Source organism: Neopsephotus bourkii, unplaced genomic scaffold (genome assembly GCF_033783945.1).
Source record: "Neopsephotus bourkii isolate Nb327-2 ecotype Australia unplaced genomic scaffold, CSIRO-AGI_Nbou_v1 NB_616, whole genome shotgun sequence".
Taxonomy (NCBI): domain Eukaryota; kingdom Metazoa; phylum Chordata; class Aves; order Psittaciformes; family Psittacidae; genus Neopsephotus; species Neopsephotus bourkii.
In genome coordinates this window covers 138,067-156,722 of record NW_026901116.1, presented here as the reverse complement: position 1 = coordinate 156,722, position 18,656 = coordinate 138,067, and the positions used below count along the sequence as shown (strand labels likewise).

The 18,656-nt window shown below is 58.5% G+C and overlaps 1 protein-coding gene across 11 annotated transcripts in view; it reads right to left on the bottom strand.

Annotated features, from left to right (window-relative positions):
• Window positions 1–16,758, bottom strand: part of DYSF (dysferlin) — a 90,109-nt gene extending 73,351 nt beyond the window's left edge. For 5 of the 11 annotated variants that reach the window (XM_061351915.1, XM_061351917.1, XM_061351923.1 and 2 more), the window contains exons 1-10: window positions 16,629–16,758; window positions 9,036–9,091; window positions 7,764–7,855; window positions 5,321–5,426; window positions 2,985–3,099; window positions 2,083–2,276; window positions 1,826–1,954; window positions 1,510–1,572; window positions 1,156–1,206; window positions 1,031–1,061 (exon numbers count right to left, since the gene is read on the bottom strand). In XM_061351915.1, coding sequence (XP_061207899.1) covers window positions 1,031–1,061; window positions 1,156–1,206; window positions 1,510–1,572; window positions 1,826–1,954; window positions 2,083–2,276; window positions 2,985–3,099; window positions 5,321–5,426; window positions 7,764–7,855; window positions 9,036–9,091; window positions 16,629–16,716 — 925 coding nt within the window. In that variant the 5' untranslated portion in view covers window positions 16,717–16,758. Of the gene's footprint in view, window positions 1–1,030; window positions 1,062–1,155; window positions 1,207–1,509; window positions 1,573–1,825; window positions 1,955–2,082; window positions 2,277–2,984; window positions 3,100–5,320; window positions 5,427–7,763; window positions 7,856–9,035; window positions 9,092–12,022; window positions 12,270–16,628 lie in introns of those variants that run through there. The other 6 variants (XM_061351916.1, XM_061351918.1, XM_061351921.1 and 3 more) reach the window with 4 other exon arrangements.
• Window positions 16,759–18,656: the final 1,898 nt, after the last annotated feature.

Sequence of the window (18,656 nt, the reverse complement as noted above, 5' to 3'; positions counted from 1 at the left end):
AAGAGAACGGGAAAGAGAAGGGGGAAAGGGAAGCAGAAAGAAGGGGGAAATAGAAGGGGGAACGAGAAGGGGGGAAAGAGAAGGGGGGAAAGAGAAGGGGGAAAGAGAAGGGGAAAGAAGGGGGAAGAGAAGGGGGAAGATAAGGTGAAAGAGAAGGGGGAAATCGAAAGGGGGAAGAAAAGGGGTGAAAGAGAAGGGGGGAAGAGAAGGGGGAAGGAGAAAGGGAAAAGAGAAGGGAAAGAGAAGGGGAAATAGAAAAGGAAGGAAGGAAAGAGAAGGGGGAAAGAGAAAGGGGGAAGAGAAAGGGGAAAAAGGGGAGAAGGGGGAGGGAAAAGGGGAAAGAAAGGGGAATGGGAAAGAGGGGGAAGAAAAGGGGTGAAAGAGAAGGGGGAAAGAGAAGGGGGGAAGGAGAAAGGGGAAAGAGAAGAGGGAAAGGGAAGAAGGAAAGAGAAGGGGAAAGAGGAGGGGGAAAGAGAAGGGGGAAAGAGAAGGGGGAAAGAGAAGGGGGAAAGAGAAGGGGGGAAAGAGAAAGGGGAAAGAGAAGGGGGGAGGGAAAAAAGACTTCAATTGGAAGGGACCTCCAATGATCATCCAGTCCAACTGCCTGACCTCTTTGGGGCTGACCAAAAGCTCAAGCACGTTATGAAGGGATCTGCCTTACAATTCTTAACTCTTTACAGCCAAAATCACCACATTCTCTGCAGTGCTTAATGCAGGAAGATCTTTATCAGCATCAGTTTACCTTCTCTGAGAGAAATTGATAGATAAAAGAGAAAATAATGACCCAGATCTGAGACAAAATGCAACGAGCTGGGCTGTGCTGATTGGGCTGATGGTGGCACGATGACTTGAAAGCCTCAGTGATGTTCATCTTGGGAAAGGGAGGAGGAATGGGTGGTGATGATGGATACAAGGACCCATCCGGGTTCAGGTATGGGAGAGCTTTGGGGGGTGTGTGCATTGCGCTGATGTTTAGCCCCTAAAGAGGCTTCCTAAAGCAGGAGGTGACCCTGGCCTGGATCTGACTCACTTGGCTCGGAGTAAATGGTCTCCACGTCCATCTGTGCAATAGAGCAGAGAAGAAACATCAGTGTCCAGCCATGGGTCAGCGTGGGACAGGGAGGAACAGGGGCACAGGGCACAGCAGGGCCTTACCCGGAATTCCCCGATCACCGAATCCGTGCGGAACGACCGCGAGTCCACGACCTGCAGGTGAAAGTGAGGAAACGCAGTGAATCCAGCCCAAATCCAGCCCAAATCCAGCAGGATGGAGCACCCGCTGCGTGCCCAGGGGGGAATGGGGCTGGGATCCCCTGGGTGCTGCAGGGAAAGGGACAGGGTGATGGCTTCAGGTTGGACACAGGGGCTTGGAGCAAGGGGTCCCTTCCCATGGCAAGGGTTGGAGCTGGAGTAGCTTTAGGATCCCTTCCAACCCAACCCATCCCATGGCTCTACGGTTCTATTACCCCAGCCTCATGCAGAGCAGGACCGAGGGGTGCTGGAGCTCACCGTGATGAAGATGGGTGCATCAAACAGCTCGGATGGTGACTCGAAGACATTGAAGAAGAAGGTCTGCAGGAAGGAAGGGCGAGGGTGCAAGTGAAGGTGAGCCCCAGCATATCCCATGCCCCCAGCTCCATAGGCTCCTTCCCTCCCATTAGGTGAGACCCAAGCCCGTGAAAAGCAGCATCCTCCCAAAGGGGCTGTGCAATCCCCATGGCCACATCCCAACCCCTGGACTTCCCCAGGATTCCCATCACTCAGGACCCCAACCCATGACATTCCCAACCCTTTCCTGGTGCTCGGAGCAGGGTCCCCCCCTCACCTCATCAAAGAAGGGGCTGTTTCCTTTGCGGATCCGCGTCCTCTTGGTCTGCCCCGCGGCCGTCACCTTCACCACGGGCCTGATGTTGACCCCTGGGAGCTGCCTGCCCTCAATGACCCTCACCCTGATCTGGGATGAGAGGGAGAACAGGGCAGAGGGTGACCGGGTTGGTCCTAGCATGGGATGGGGACCTCTGAGGTGATGAACCCCGCATAGGATGCGCTGGGGTCCAAGAGGAGCAGCTCATCCCAACCAACCTGGAAGTCCTGTGGCTTGTTGGACAAAGGCTTTTTGGGGGAGCTCCTCCTCCTCTTCACCCCCTGGACGTGGTGCACTGGGGGCTTGTGGGGCAGCGAGGGGGTCTCAGAGCTGGGTGGCCCCAAAGATGAGGAGGGCTCCATCTCATCCCCTGTAGCTCCTTGATCCTCTGTCTCCTCCTCTCCGGCCGTCTCTGGGTGGGGTGAGGAAGGAGATGGAGAAGGTGATTGATGGAGATGAGCACCCTGGCCTCTACCAGCACCAGTGCAGCAGCAGGGGCAGGGCAGGGGTTGTGCCCCTGCACTGGGCACTGGTGAGGCTGCACCTTGAATCCTGGGTTCAGTTCTGGGCCCCTCACTGCAAGAGAGACATTGAGGGGATGGAGCAGGGCCAGAGAAGGGCACTGGAGCTGGTGCAGGGCCTGGAGCCCAAGTGTGATGGGGAAGGGCTGAGGGACCTGGGGGGTTCAGATGGAGAAGAGAAGGCTCAGGGGGGATCTGATGGCTGCCTCCAACTGCCTGACAGGAGGATGGAGCCAGGAGGGGCTGGGCTCTGCTCCCAAGGAACAAGGGATGGGACAAGAGGAACCGGCCTCAAGCTGCACCAGGGCAGGTTTAGATGGAGCTGAGGAACAATTCCTGCCCCAGAGGGTGCTCAGGCATTGGAACAGGCTGCCCAGGGCAGGGCTGCAGGCACCGGCCCTGCAAGGGTTCACACATCCTCAGTGCCATGGGTTAGGGGTGGCCTGGGCAGGGCTGGGAAGGGTTGGACCGGGTGAGCTGCAAGGGCTCTCCCAGCCTGGCTGGGTCTAAGGGGGGGCAGAGGGTGAAGGGTCCAAGCGGGAAGGACGCGGTCCATGGGGCTCATCCCAGCCAAGGCAGCACAGAAGGGTTCTGGTTACCAGGGACCGAGTCGGGCTCAGCAGCAGCCGGCGCTGGCTCGGGGGCAGCCGGAGGAGGGAACAGGGGAGGAGCTCCTGGAGGGGGGATGTAGGAGACCTGCAGGAGGAGGAAAGCCTGGAAGAGAGGAAACAGCGTTAAAGGGGTGGGAGGAACACTGGGATCCAACTGGGAGCTGCACTGGGCAGGGCATTGCTCACACTGGGCTCTAACTGGGATGTGCATGGCAGGGCATTGCTCACACTGGGCTCTAACTGGGATGTGCATGGCAGGGCATTGCTCACACTGGGTTTGGGTGTGTGGCAGGGCATTGCTCACACTGGGATCCAACTGGGAGCTGCACTGGGCAGGGCATTGCTCACACTGGGCTCTAACTGGGATGTGCATGGCAGGGTTGTTGGTTTGGGTGTGTGGGGGTTGTTGGGCTCTAACTGGGATGTGCATGGCAGGGCATTGCTCCACTGGGCTCTAACTGGGATGTGCACTGGGCAGGGCATTGCTCACACTGGGCAGGGCATTGCTCCCACTGGGCTCTAACTGGGATGTGCATGGCAGGGCATTGCTCACACTGGGCTCTAACTGGGATGCGCACTGGGCAGGGCATTGCTCACACTGGGCTCTAACTGGGATGTGCACTGGGCAGGGCACTGCTCATACTGGGCTCTAACTGGGATGCGCACTGGGCAGGGCATTGCTCACACTGGGCTCTAACTGGGATGTGCAATGGGCAGGGCATTGCTCACACTGGGCTCTAACTGGGATGTGCATGGCATGTGCATGGCAGGGCATTGCTCACACTGGGCTCTAACTGGGATGTGCATGGCAGGGCATTGCTCACACTGGGCTCTAACTGGGATGTGCAGGGCAGGGCATTGCTCACACTGGGCGCAGGGCATTGCTCACACTGGGCTCTACTGGGCTGTGCATGGCAGGCATTGCTCACACTGGGCTCTAACTGGGATGTGCACTGGGCAGGGCATTGCTCACACTGGGCTCTAACTGGGATGTGCATGCAGGGATTGCTCAACTGGGCTCTAACTGGGATGGCATGGCAGGGCATTGCTCACACTGGGCTCTAACTGGGATGTGCAGGAGGGCTTGCTCAACTGGGCTCTAACGGGATGTGCATGGGCAGGGCATTGCTCACACTGGGATCCAACTGGGAGCTGCACTGGGCAGGGCATTGCTCACACTGGGCTCTAACTGGGATGTGCATGGCAGGGCATTGCTCACACTGGGCTCTTGTGCATGGCAGGGCATTGTCACACTGGGCTCTAACTGGGATGTGCATGTGCATGGCAGGGCATTGCTCACACTGGGCTCTAACTGGGATGTGCATGGCAGGGCATTGCTCACACTGGGCTCTAACTGGGATGTGCATGGCAGGGCATTGCTCACACTGGGCTCTAACTGGGATGTGCACTGGGCAGGGCATTGCTCACACTGGGCTCTAGCTGGGCTGTTCATGGCAGGACATTGCTCACACTGGGCTCTAACTGGGATGTGCACTGGGCAGGGCTTGCTCACACTGGGCTCTAACGGGATGTGCAATGGGCAGGGCATTGCTCCACTGGGTTCCAACTGGGAGCTGCACTGGGCAGGGCGTTGCTCACACTGGGCTCTAATGGGATGTGCATGGCAGGGCATTGCTCCACTGGGTCAACTGGGATGCATGGCAGGGCATGCTCACACTGGGTTTGGGTGTGTGGGGGTGTTGGGTTTGGGTTGTGGGGTTGTTGGGTTGGGTGTGTGGGGGGTGTTGGGTTTGGGTGTGTGGGGTTGTTGGGTTGGGTGTGTGGGGTTGTTGGGTTGTGGGTGTGTGGGGGTTGTTGGGTTTGGGTGTGTGGGGGTTGTTGGTTTGGGTGTGTGGGGGTTGTTGGGTTTGGGTGTTGGGGGGTGTGTTGGGTTTGGGTGTGTGGGGGGTGTTGGGGGTTGTTGGGTTTGGGTGGGGGGTGTTGGGGGGTTGTTGGGTTTGGGTGTGTGGGGGGGTTGTTGGGTTTGGTGTGTGGGGGGTTGTTGGGTTTGGGTGTGTGGGGGGTTGTTGGGTTGTGGGTGTGTGGGGGTTGTTGGGTTTGGTTGTGGGGGTTGTTGGGTTTGGGTGTGTGGGGGGATTGCTCATACTGGGCTCTAACTGGGATGTGCACTGGGCAGGGCATTGCTCACACTGGGCTCTAAGTGGGATGTGCATGGCAGGGCATTGCTCACACTGGGCTCTAACTAGGATATGCATGGCAGGGCATTGCTCACACTGGGCTCTAACTGGGATGTGCACTGGGCAGGGCATTGCTCATACTGGGCTCTAACTGGGATGCGCACTGGGCAGCCGTTGTGCACTCACCCCTGTTGCCTGTTTCTTGGTGTCCAGCAGGGGCAGGTTGTAGGATGCAGCCAGGCTGGGCGAGCTGAGCACATCCCGCAGGGGCACCCGGGCCTCCCCCAGGAACCTGCATGGGGACCAGCAGGGGCTGAGCATCAAACCCAGCCCCAGGGCCCCATCCATGGGCAGAGGCGCACTGGGGTACCCCTAGCAGCCCCCATGGGCACCGGGTGAGACCCAGCCTGGATGGGAAACCGGAACCAGCATCTCCAGGGCTTTATCCCTTCCTCATCAAGGGGATGCTCCTCAAGGCCCACACTGAGGGACCAGCGGCCCCAGAGCCAAGTGCTGATGGAGACAACCAAGACACAAGGGGTTGGGTAGCACTGGAGGTGGGAAGATCACCTCCATGGCCATGTGCCACCATCCAGGAGCACTTCACACCACGGATTGTCCCCTATGGAGTTTCAGCATCTCAGCCTCTGGATAAACCCTTCCCAGTGGTTGCCCCATGGACCAGTGCCTGGAAAGCCCTCGAACTGCTTAGTGGTGCCCTAACAGCAGGATGGGATCATGGAGCAGATCCCGCTGGAACACACGTTGAACATAGGGAATGCAGGGAGGTGACTGGGACACCCAACGTGCCTTTGGGAGAGAAACAGCACTGGTTTCACATAGCAGGAATGGGGCTTTGCAGTACTGGGCTGGGGTTCAGCTCCTAAGGGTTTGAGGTACCACCACCTAGACACGCTCTGGTTAAAGCCAGCGTCACCTCTGGGTGATGGACACGCTCTGTGGTTACAAAGGATGCTCTCTTTGGGCAGGCTATGGCACTGAGCGGGTGCAGGATGGTTCCCCAGGGAGCTGGGGCCTTCTATGATGGATTGACTGCAGCAGTGGGCAAGGGGAGAGGCACAGATGCTCTTCACATGGGGTCTTCAACAGCATTCCTGACTCGGAATGGAAGAGGAAGGGGTTGATGGATGCGCTATGGGATAAGGAATTGTCCAGAGAGTTCGAACCAAGAAGAGAAGGCTCCTGAAGGGGAGACCTTAGAGCAGGTCCAGTGCCTAAAGGGGCTGCAGGAAACCTGGAGAGGGGCTTGGGACAAGGGCCTGTAGGGGAATGGCTTGAACCTGCCTGAAGGGAGACTGAGATGGGATCTGAAAGTCCCTTTGACCCAAACCAGTCCATGATCCCCAATGGGAGCAGCAGCCAGACAGGGCATTAACCACCAGCCACTGCTCATTGCCCTCTTTAGGTGGGCTGGGATCTTCTCCCAAGGGAAGGAGAAGCCAAACTCCCCCATCCTTGTGCCATTGATGGGCCAAGGCCCGGTCCCTGTGGGTCACAGTGGGGCAGCTCCTCCCCACGGAGCCCTCAAACCTCCCGCACTGGGATCCGCTCCCTTTTCCCGTCCTCTCCTCTCTATTTATAGACACTCCCGACGCCACCGAGCTGGAATCGCCCCAAATTCCATCTCCTTTGGCTTCCGGCCCAGGAGCGAACCCAGCGCCAGCTCCAGGCATGGCAATGGGATCCTTCACGCCGGAGCAGGACAGCGAATCCCACCCTCCTCCAGCCCGAAATAAACCACTTCCTGCACTTCCCTCCCTATGGGAGCAGCGATCCCGGTCAGAGGAGCAATGCACGGAACAGGGATGGAGGCCCCGCGGCATCACCATCAGCTCCCAGTCTCCTTCCCAGTGCAACCACCACCAAGATGGGTGTCTGATCCCATGGGGTATCCGTGAGGAGCTGTTTGCTGTGCCAACACCACCATTCCCAGCACTGGGAATGAGCCTGGAGCCGCCTCACCCCTCCGGAGCCAAGCGCCCATCACTGGGGCATCGTGGCGCTGGTGCTCCCGTGGTGGCACAGGACACAAGGGTCCTTGTGCTCCTTTCCCTCCTGCCCTGTGTTCCTTGGCCATGGAGCCTGGGAATGCAGCTCCGGCCTCCACTGCTGCAAAGGAACACAGGGAAACCGGGAAGAGGCTGAACCCTCCTTGTGTGGCTCTGAGGATGATGGAAGGGTTTGGGATGAAGGGAGCTTAAAGCCCATCCAGCTCCAACGACCCCTTCCACTGGAGCAGCTTGCTCCAAGCCCCTGTGTCCAACCTGGCCTTGAACACTGCCAGGGATGGGGCAGCCACAGCTTCACCCCATTCCCATGTCCCACCACCCTCATAGGGGAGAACTTCCCTGTATCCCACCCAACTCTTCCCTCTTCCAGCCTGGATCCCAAACTCCTCATCCCATCCCTGCATCCCTTGTCCCAAGCCCCTCTCCAGCTTTCCTGCAGCCCCTTTAGGCACTGGAGCTGCTCTAAGGTCTCCCCTTCAGGAGCCTTCTCTTCTCCAGGCTGCCCCAGCCCAGCTCTCTCAGCCTGGCTCCAGAGCAGAGCTGCTCCAGCCCTCACAGATCCCCTCTTGCTCACAGCCCGCACTTGACGCTGCTCCCACCTGTTTCTCCCCACGGTCTCATGGTCTTTCACAACGATGCTGAGCTCAGCACCGGGGTCCAGGGGAGCTCCCTTCAGGTCCCACTCGAAGCCCTGGAAGGAGGAAGGAGAAAAGAGCCAGGATCAGCGCCCAGGCAGAGCCATGATGCTCGGATCAAGCAGCTCCGGGACCACAGGGGGGGCTCTTAGAGGTGAGGAGCCCCAAACCCACGTCTCCAGTGCTGAAACCAGCTCAGGCCATGTTGGACACAGGGCTTGGAGCCCAGTGTGAGCAATGCCCTGCCCAGTGCACATCCCAGTTAGAGCCCAGTGTGAGCAATGCCCTGCCGTGCACATCCCAGTTAGAGCCCAGTGTGAGCAATGCCCTGCCATGCACATCCCAGTTAGAGCCCAGTGTGAGCAATGCCCTGCCGTGCACATCCCAGGTAGAGCCAGTGTGAGCAATGCCCTGCCGTGCACATCCCAGTTAGAGCCCAGTGTGAGCAATGCCCTGCCATGCACATCCCAGTTAGAGCCCAGTGTGAGCAATGCCCTGCCATGCACATCCCAGTTAGAGCCCAGTGTGAGCAATGCCCTGCCATGCACATCCCAGTTAGAGCCCAGTGTGAGCAATGCCCTGCCATGCACATCCCACTTAGAGCCCAGTGTGAGCAATGCCCTGCCCATTGCACATCCCAGTTAGACCCCAGTGTGAGCAACGCCCTGCCATGCACATCCCAGTTAGAGCCCAGTGTGAGCAATGCCCTGCCATGCACATCCCAGTTAGAGCCCAGTGTGAGCAATGCCCTGCCAGGCACATCCCAGTTAGAGCCCAGTGTGAGCAATGCCCTGCCATGCACATCCCAGTTAGAGCCCAGTGTTTGCTCCTAAACCCCCTTTTCCTGCAGTTGTGCCCCAGGGAAGCAGGGGTCAGGGCTGGGAGGAAGGAGGTGCTGGAACAAGCCCCCCCTCACTGGATTGATGGGGAGAACCCTGGTTTCCCATGGAGCTGAGATGTGTTTAAACAGCTTCTCCCAGCGTGTGTGCCCAGCCCCGATAACATCGTGATGGAAGGGGAAGGGGCTGGAGCCAAGGGCTGGAGCTGGCTCCATCCCATCCACTGCTGCTGGTCCAGCTGCCCAGAACGGGATCAGCCTCAAACCCTCCATGACTGCATCCCCTTGAGCTTGGGGCGCCTCGTTGGGCTTGCACCATGGCCCACAGCATCCCCCGGGATGGGGTGCTCCCTATGGGGATGGGGATGGGATGGGGATGGAGATGGGGACACACTCACCTCGTTCCATACGGGGTTCACATTGTTCTTGATGACTTTAGTCCTCTTCTTGACCCCTGCAGGGAACAGCACACATGGCTCAGACCCCAAAGCGGAGCTCCGTCCCCCATGGGAAGGGGTTGAGAGCCTCCAGTGGCATCCACAGCTCCAGGAGCAGGATCAGGCCCTGCTCCTCACACATAGGTTGGGTCGTGGTGGGCACAGACAGGCCCCAAGACCCTGCTGGAAACCCCCAGACAAGGCACCTCAATGGGTCAGGCCTCAGTTTCCCCATGAGCAGGGCTCAGAAGAGGCCCCCAAAGGCTCTGGGGTGGGTTTCCAGGGTGGGAGGTGCAATGGGGGACCCAGACATCCCCCTCCCTCCATCCAAACCTCAGTACAGCCCCAAAGGGGACCCAGAGCCCCTGCGATCATCAGTTGGGTGCTTCAACATGGGGCTGGCCAAAGCACACCCCAGTGGATGCGGATGGGGATGCAGGGATGGGGATGGAGGAATGGGGATGCAGCGGTGGGGATGCAGGGACAGGGATGCAGGGACAGGGATACAGGAATGGGGATGCAGGGGTGGGGATGCAGGGGTGGGGATGCAGGGACAGGGATGCAGGGACGGGGATGCAGGGACGGGGATGCAGGGACGGGGATGCAGGGATGGAGATGCAGCGATGGAGATGCAGGGATGGGGATGCAGGGATGGGGATGCAGGGACAGGGATGCAGGGACGGGGATGCAGGGATGGAGATGCAGCGATGGAGATGCAGGGATGGGGATGCAGGGATGGGGATGCAGGGACAGGGATGCAGGGACGGGGATGCAGGGATGGGGATGCAGGGACGGGGATGCAGTGGTGGCGATGCAGCCCCATCCCTGGTTGCAGCCCAAAGCCAAGGCCCTGCAGTGCTGGGGGTACCCCAGGATCCCCCCCCCCCACCAGCAGCAGCCCGAAGCCACGACCCTCAGGTCACAGCGAGCTCTGGCCATGAGCCCACCGGGGCCGCGTCACGGGAGGGACCAGGGGGGAAGAGGAAGAGGAAGAGGTGAACAATAGCGGTGACTCAGAGCCCAGGGCCAGCGGAGCCGGAGCCAGGCCGGGCCATGGCGGGATGCAGGAGACAGGGAGACAGATACAGGGAGAGGAGATGGGGATGCGAGATGAGATAGAGAGATGATTGATATATGATATATGATATGATATGGTACCATATCATAACTAGAGAGCATAGAATCCCGATTGGTTTAGGTTGGAAAGAACCTTAAAGCTCCTCCAGTTCCAACCCTACCACAGGCAGGGACCCCTTCCACTGGAGCAGCTTGCTCCAAGCCCCTGTGTCCAACCTGGCCTTGAGCACTGCCAGGGATGGGCAGGGAGATGAGATGATACAGAGATAGAGAGGACATAGAGAGACACGATCGAGAAGAGATATGATCCACTGACAGGATAGATACAGAGAGATGGATAGAGGGGGATAGAGAAGGGGATATATGGGTGCCCCTGGGTGTGGATATGGCACCCAGGCTGACAGGAGCCCAAGCTGCCCGCTCACAGCATCCTCCTCTCTCTGCTCGCTTCAGCATCCCCAAATCCCTCTTTCCCCATTCCAGTTTTAAGGAATCTGCCCAACCTCCCAAGCTGAAGCAGCAGGAGCAGGGCTGGAGCTGGCCAGAGGCAGAGCTGCCATTGCCTGGGTGCAGCAGGCACTGAGCCTGAGGGCAGCAACCCCAGGTCCAGGGTGTGCTCCCTGCTTGTGTCTCATCCCATGGGATGCAGAGCCATGGAATTCCCCTTGGGATGTGATTTGGGTGATGAGAGATGCTTTCTGCCATGGCTGCGGATGGATGGAGGGATGGATGGAGGGACAGGCTGATAGATGGAGGGAGGGATGGAGGGACAGGCTGATGGAGGGAGGGAGGGATGGAGGAAGATGGATAAGTGGATGGATGGGTAGATGGAGGGATAGTGGGATGGATGGATGGATGGATGATGGATGGATGCATGGATGGATGGATGGATGGATGGATGGATGGAGAAGATGGAGGGATAGTTTGATGGAGGGATAGTGGGATGGATGGATGGATGGATGGATGGATGGATGGATGGATGGATGGGTGGATGGATGGATGGATGGATGGATGGGTAGATGGATGGAGAAGATGGAGGGATAGTGGGATGGATGGATGGATGGATGGATGGATGGATGGATGGATGGAGAAGATGGAGGGATAGTGGGATAGTGGGATGGATGAAGGGAGGGAGGGAGAGAGGCAGGGAGGGAGGGAGGGATGTATAAATGGATAGAGAAGATGGAGGGATAGTGGGACAGGTGAAAGAATGGATGGATGGGTGGATGGATGAACGGATGGATGTATAGATGGATGGAGAAGATGGAGGAATAGTGGGAGAGGTGGAAGGATGGATGGATGGATGGATAGATGGATGGATGGATGACGGATGGATGGATGGATGAAGGGATGGATGAAGGGATGGATGAAGGGAGAGAGGGAGCCACCCTGGGAAAGCACCCAGCACCACAGCAGGATGGCCCCACAAGAGATCCCAGTGCTGCAGCAGCACCATCCCCACACCCCACAGCACAGGAAAAGCCCGGTCAGGAGCCACTCATCCCTTTCCTTCCCTTCTTTTTATCCCTTGGGCTAAAAATGGCCATTTCCCACCACCAGGAAAGCATTGCCCCATCCCTGGCAGTGCTCAAGGCCAGGTTGGACACAGGGGCTTGGAGCAAGCTGCTCCAGTGGAAGGGGTCCCTGACTGGGTGAGCTTTAAGGTCCCTTCAAACCCAACCCATTCCATGATCCTATGAAAGGATTTTGGATGGATTTAGGGTAAGGATGGAGCTTAGCAAAGCTTGGGTTCTGTGGGGCGTCCGGCTGGACGCCCCACAGAACCCAGGCTTTGCTGGGAATGGAAACAGCCAAACCCCTTCCAAAACCCTATTCCTGCCCATCCCAACCCACATCTGGGATCTCCTCACCTCGGAATGTCAAGCTGGCTATGGGATCGCTTTGCTTGTCCCCTTTCTCCAAGTTGGGGAGATGGGTGGCACGTTGGAGCAAGCAGCGCAGCATGGCTGGGCGATGGGAGCCAGGGCAAAGGGGAGGCTAAAGAGGGCAGGATGTGGTCCCCATTGACGCCTCCCCATATCCCGGTCCATCCCACATCCCCCCCCTCCCTCCTCCTTTGCTTCCCAAGGAGGGAGGAGGAGCCGATAGGGAAGCGGCAGCAAGCGCCTCGGTGCGGCTGCTGCTAGGGATGCAAGGTTGGGATGCTGGAAGTCCTGGGAAGGGGGTGAAGAACTGGGATCAGGGATGCTGGGAGGTGTGGGGATGGTGAATTAAAGCAGTGGGATACGGGGATGCTGGGAGGTGCCGGGGTGGTCAATAGGACCAGGGATGCTGTGAGTTCTGGGGATGCCCTAACAGTGGGATCCAGGGATGCTGCAAGCACCAGGGATGGGGAACTAATGGGGATCCATTAGGGTCACATTAGGGATGGGATTGGGACCCAGGAATGCTGTAAAACTCAAGGATGTCCCAGCACCTGGAGTGGGAATGGTACAAGCCCCAGGGATGGGAAACTAAATCACCCAGACCTAGGGATGTTGTGAGCTCTGGGGATGCCCTAACAGTGGGATCCAGGGATGCTGCAAGTCCCAGGGATGCTGCGAGCCCCAGGGATGGGAAACTAAATCACCCAGACCTAGGGATGCTGTGAGCTCTGGGGATGCCCAAGCACTGGGATCCAGGGATGCTGCAAGTCCCAGGGATGGGAAACTAAGTCATTGGGATGCAGGAATGCTGTAAAGTTCAAGGATGTTCCAACACTGAGATCTGGGGATGCTGCAAGCCCCAGGGATAGGAAACTAAATCACCCAGACCTAGGGATGCTGTGAGCTCTGGGGATGCCCAAGCACTGGGATCCAGGGATGCTGCGAGCCCCAGGGATGGGAAACTAAATCACCCAGACCTAGGGATGCTGTGAGCTCTGGGGATGCCCAAGCACTGGGATGCAGGGATGCTGCAAGTCCCAGGGATGGGAAACTAAGTCATTGGGATGCAGGAATGCTGTAGAGTTCAAGGATGTTCCAACACTGGGATCTGGGGATGCTGCAAGCCCCAGGGATGGGAAACTAAATCACCCAGACCTAGGGATGCTGTGAGCTCTGGGGATGCCCAAGCACTGGGATCCAGGGATGCTGTGAGCCCCAGGGATGGGAAACTAAGTCATTGGGATGCAGGAATGCTGCAAAGTTGAAGGATGTTCCAAAACCGGGATCTGGGGATGCTGCAAGCCCCAGGGGTAGGAAACTAAATCACCCAGACCTAGGGATGCTGTGAGCTCTGGGGATGCCCAAGCACTGGGATCCAGGGATGCTGCAAGTCCCAGGGATGGGAAACTAAGTCATTGGGATGCAGGAATGCTGTGAGTTCAAGGATGTTCCAACACTGGGATCTGGGGATGCTGCAAGCCCCAGGGATAGGAAACTAAATCACCCAGACCTAGGGATGCTGTGAGCTCTGGGGATGCCCAAGCACTGGGATGCAGGGATGCTGTGAGCCCCAGGGATGGTAAATGAAGCACCAGGATCTGGGAATGCTGTGAGCTCTGGGGATGCCCAAGCACTGGGATGCAGGGATGCTGCGAGCCCCAGGGATGCTCTAAGTCCCAGGGATGGTAAATAAAGCACCAGGATCTGGGAATGCTGTGAGCTCTGGGGATGCCCAGGCACCAGGATCCAGGGATGCTTCAAGTCCCAGGATGATAAAAATCACTGGGACTCAGGGATGTTGCGAGTTCTGGGAATGCCCAAGCACTGGGATGCAGGGATGGGAAATTAAATCACTTGGACCTGGGGATGCTGTGAGCTCTGGGGATTTGAAACACTGGGATCCAGGGATGCTGCAAGCCCCACGGATGAGGAATAAAACCACTGGGACCTATAAATGCTACAAAGGATGTCCCAGCAGCAGGATCTGGGAATGCTGCAAGCCCCAGGGGTGGTAAATTAAATCACTTGGATCTGGGGATGCTGCGAGCTCTGGGGATGCCCAAACAGTGGGATTCAGGGATGCTGCAGGCTCCAGGGATGGGAAATTCAATCATCAGGACCAAGGGATGCTGCAAACCTCGAGGATGCCCAAGAACCAGGACCCAGAGCATCTGTGAACCCCAGCGATGCTCTAAGCTTGGGGATAGTAAATGCATCAACTGGATCTGGGGATGCTGCAAGCTCCAGGATCCAGGGATGCTGCAAGCACCAGGGATGGGAAATTAAGTCATCAGGATGGTAAATTAAGTGGTAAATTGAGTCATCAGAGTGATGCTGTGAACCCCCAAGGATGCCCAAGCTCCAGGATCCAGGGATGCTGCAAGCTTCCAGGATGATATTAAATCATCAGGACAAAGGGATGCTGCAGGCTCTGAGGATGCCCCGAGCATTGGGATCTTCAAGCTCCAGGGATGGGAAATTAAATCACATGGGCCTGGGGATGCTGCAAGCTCTGGGGATGCCCAGCGCTGGGATCCAGGGATGCTGCGAGCACCAGGGATAGGAAATAAAGCACCACGACACAGGGATGCTCTGAACGCCAGGGATGGACAATTAAATCATCAGGACCCAGGGATGCTGTGAAGCCCAGGGATGTCCAAGAGCTGGAACCTGGGGATGCTGCAAGCCCCAAGGGTACCAAAGGACCGGGATCCAGGGGTGCTGTAAATAAAGCCCTGGGATGCTGCAGGCTCCAAGGACTCCCGAGCCCCAGCACCGTAAATAACTCACTGGGATGTGGGGATGCTGCAGGCAGTGGGAATGATGAATAAATCACTGGGACCCAGGAATGCTGTGAACCTCGAGGATGCTCCAGCACCGGGATCTGGGGATGTCACAAGCCTCAGGGGTGGTAAATTCAATCATCAGGATGCAGGAATGTTGCAAACCCTGGGATGCTCCAGCACCAGGATCCAGGGGTCAAGCTCTGCTATGGTAAATAAATCACCCGGATCTGGGAATGCTGCGAGCCCTAGCACGGTGAATAAACCCCTGGAATGCAGGGATTCTGCAGGCCCTGGGAATGGTCAATAAATAACCCGGCTCTGGGAATGCTCCAGGGATGGTGAATCAGCAGGACCAGGGATGCTGTGACTTTGGGATGCCTGAGCACAGGGCGCAGGGATGCAGCAACCCCCAGGGATGGAATCACCTGGAATCAGGGATGCTGCAGGCCCCGCGGGTGCAGGACCACAAGCACCGGGGATGCTGTGAGCTGGGGGTGACCCCCCCAAGATGGGACCCCCAGACCAGGGGATGCTGCACCAATGGGGACACAACAGCACTGGGTGGGGGGGTCCCACTGCTGGGGGGGGGGGGGGTGTGAGGAGCACCCACCAGCACCCAGACCTCAGGTTGGCCTCACTGTGAACCTTACATGGGGTCAGGAGCAGCCTGGGGGATACCGGGACACACACACACACATTGGTACCAGTGGGGTGCCCATTGTCCATCACCACCATAGGGGGACAAGGGGGGGTAGTGAAGGGGGGGATCCAGACCCCAACACGTTCCCTCTCAATAGGGGGGATACAGGGAGGGGGTGGCAGCGTCCTGGCCCCCCCCAGCATGGAGCAGAGCCACAAATGGGCTGGCAGCAGTGAGGTCACCGCTCAGCTATGCCCCTGTGTGCGGTATGTCTGTGCCTATGGGACTGTGCCTATGTCTATGGGCCTGTGCCTATGTCTATGTGCCTGTACCTGTGCCTATATCTATGTGCCTGTGCCTGTGTCTCTGCCTATGTGCCTATGTCTATGTGCCTGTGCCTATGTCTATGTGCCTGTGTCTATGTGCCTGTGTCTATGGGCCTGTGTCTATGGGCCTGTGCCTATGTCTATGTGCCTGTGTCTATGGGCCTGTGTCTATGTCTATGTGCCTGTGTCTATGTGCCTATGTCTATGTGCCTGTGTCTATGTGCCTGTGTCTATGGGCCTGTGCCTATGTCTATGGGCCTGTGCCTATGGGCCTATGCCTGTGTCTATGTGTCTGTGTCTATGCCTATGTGCCTGTGTGCCAATGTCTATGCCTATGTCTATGTGCCTATGTCTATGTACCTGTGCCTATGTCTATGGGCCTGTGCCTATGGGCCTATGCCTGTGTCTATGTGCCTGTGTCTATGCCTATGTGCCTGTGTGCCTGTGCCTATGTCTATGTACCTGTGCCTATATCTATGTCTATGAGCCTGTGCCTATGTCTGTGCCTATGTCTATGTGCCTATGTCTATGTGCCTGTGCCTGTGCCCGTGCCTGTGTCTATGCGCTTATGTCTATGTCCCTATACCTATGCCTGTACGTGCCACCACCCCCCCCCCCCGCCACCACCCTAGCATCGCCCCCTCCCCCCCAGCCCCGGTACGACCGGCACCGGCACCGGGTAATAACGGGACTCACGGAGCTGGAACTACCCGGACACACACGGGGACACACACACACAGACACACACCGCGGTACCCTCCATGGCACCCCCAGAACAGATCCCCCCCCTTCATTGCCCCACTTCCCCCCTGCGGTCCCTGTCCCGGTGCCTTCCTCACCCCCGAGCGCAGCGGAGCAATAGGCGTCGCTGATGTCCGCGTCCGCCGTGCGGACGTTCTCGGCCCGGAGGATGAAGACCCGGAGCATCGCCCCGGCCCGGCCCGGCCGCCACCGCCCCACGGACCCCCCCCACCCCAGCCCCAACCCGGCCCCGCCTCCTTAAAGGGGAACGGCCCCGGGGCGGTGCGGGGATGGAGCCTCCCCCCCCCTATAACCCGCAATAAGCGGGGGGAACGCGTGGCCCCCTATGGGGAAGGGGGAACCGGTCCGCGCCCCCCATCCGGAGCCCCCCTGCACCCCGAGGTGCGCTTTGCTGCAGGCAGGAGGGTGCAGAGCCCCGGGTCAGCCCCAGCCCATCACCGTGCAGCCAGGGCTGCGCTGCGGGGGGGGTGACGCTGCTATAGGATGGGATAACGGGGTTTTGGGGTGGGGTGAGATATGTGCATAAAGTGGGGTCACCCCCCAAGCGCCCCAACGCAGGGTCCAGCCCCACGTCTTCCCCCTGCCTCAGTTCCCCCCCCCGGGATGGGACATCTCCCGTTTTGGGCGCATGGTGACAGCTGGGAACAAGGGGCTGGGCCCCAGCTATTCTTGGGATGTTATTTTTATCCCTGGCTTTCCCAGCAATCAGCTCCTTCCGTGACCCCAGCCAGGCCCCAGCACCCCCCGGTCCCCATCCCGCTCCTTCCACCCCCTTGGGCTTTATCCAAACCCACCTCATAGAGTGATGGAGCTGCAGGAGACCCGGAGAGGGGCTTGGGACAAGGGATGCAGGGACAGGGCAAGGGGAATGGCTTGAACCTGCCCGAGGGGAGACGGAGCTGAGCTCTTAGGCAGAAGCTCTTCCCTGTGAGGGTGCTGAGGCGCTGGCACAGGGTGCCCAGAGAAGCTGTGGCTGCCCCATGCCAGGTCGGATGCACCAAGATCCAGCTGGGAGCTGCTGCTCCCAAATCCCTCCTACAGGAATTGCCAGGAACCCAGCAGTAAGCGGTGAGCGGAGCAGCAGTGATTCAGTGGTTAAACAAGGAACCCATTCCCATGGGATGACAGTGCCACCCAGCAGGGAAGAGGCCGGCTCTGGCCTCCTGCACGTCCTTCCCCTGAGTCATCCTCCCTGGCTTGCCAAGAATGCGCTGGCCCAAATCCCACCCTCCCAGGGCCTATAGGGGAGGTGAGAAACCTGGAGAGGGAAGGATGCTTCAGCAAAGGAAACACTGCTGGCTCCGGGTGGGAACACGGCCCTGGATGGGAGACGATCCCAGGAAGTCCCTCGGATGCAGAGGAAGGTGCTGCTTCCCAGCGTGTGCACAGAGGTGCTTGTATTCCATGTGTTGAAAGCACTGATGGGTGCTGAGCTGCTAAATGGCTTTAGGTACCCATCCACCACCTGATGGCTGCTGTGCATGGGCAGACAGAGCCGGCTCAGAAGGCTCCAGAGAACCTGGCTTTGGGCTCTCCATGCAGTTGGTGTCCAAGAGGTTGCAGAGCTCCATCTGCTAACAAAGAACCCCTGAGCGGCTCATCCAGCTCCCTTGGTTCATCACTGCCCTTGGCCTGGCCCTTCAGGCCCTTGTCCCAAGCCCCTCTCCAGCTTTCCTGCAGCCCCTTTAGGCACTGGAGCTGCTCTAAGGTCTCCCCTTCAGGAGCCTTCTCTTCTCCAGGCTGCCCCAGCCCAGCTCTCTCAGCCTGGCTCCAGAGCAGAGCTGCTCCAGCCCTCACAGCATCCCCATGGCCTCCTCTGGCCTCGCTCCATCAGCTCCACATCCCTCTTGTGCTGCTGCCCTGGAGCTGGACCAGGATCCCCTCCCTGAGCTGCTGCTCACACTCTAGGGCTGCAGGCCAGGACCCCAAGCCCCAGTCCCTGCTGCTGAGCAGCAGATGCAGCACAAAGGAATTCCATGCATGGGGAGCTCCATGAAGCAGCACCAGAGATCTCTCCCTGGATTCCTTCCTGTGCTCCGGCCTTAGCAGCAGACAACAAAGGACATCACCCATGGTGGGAACTATACAGTGAGAACATTTAATTC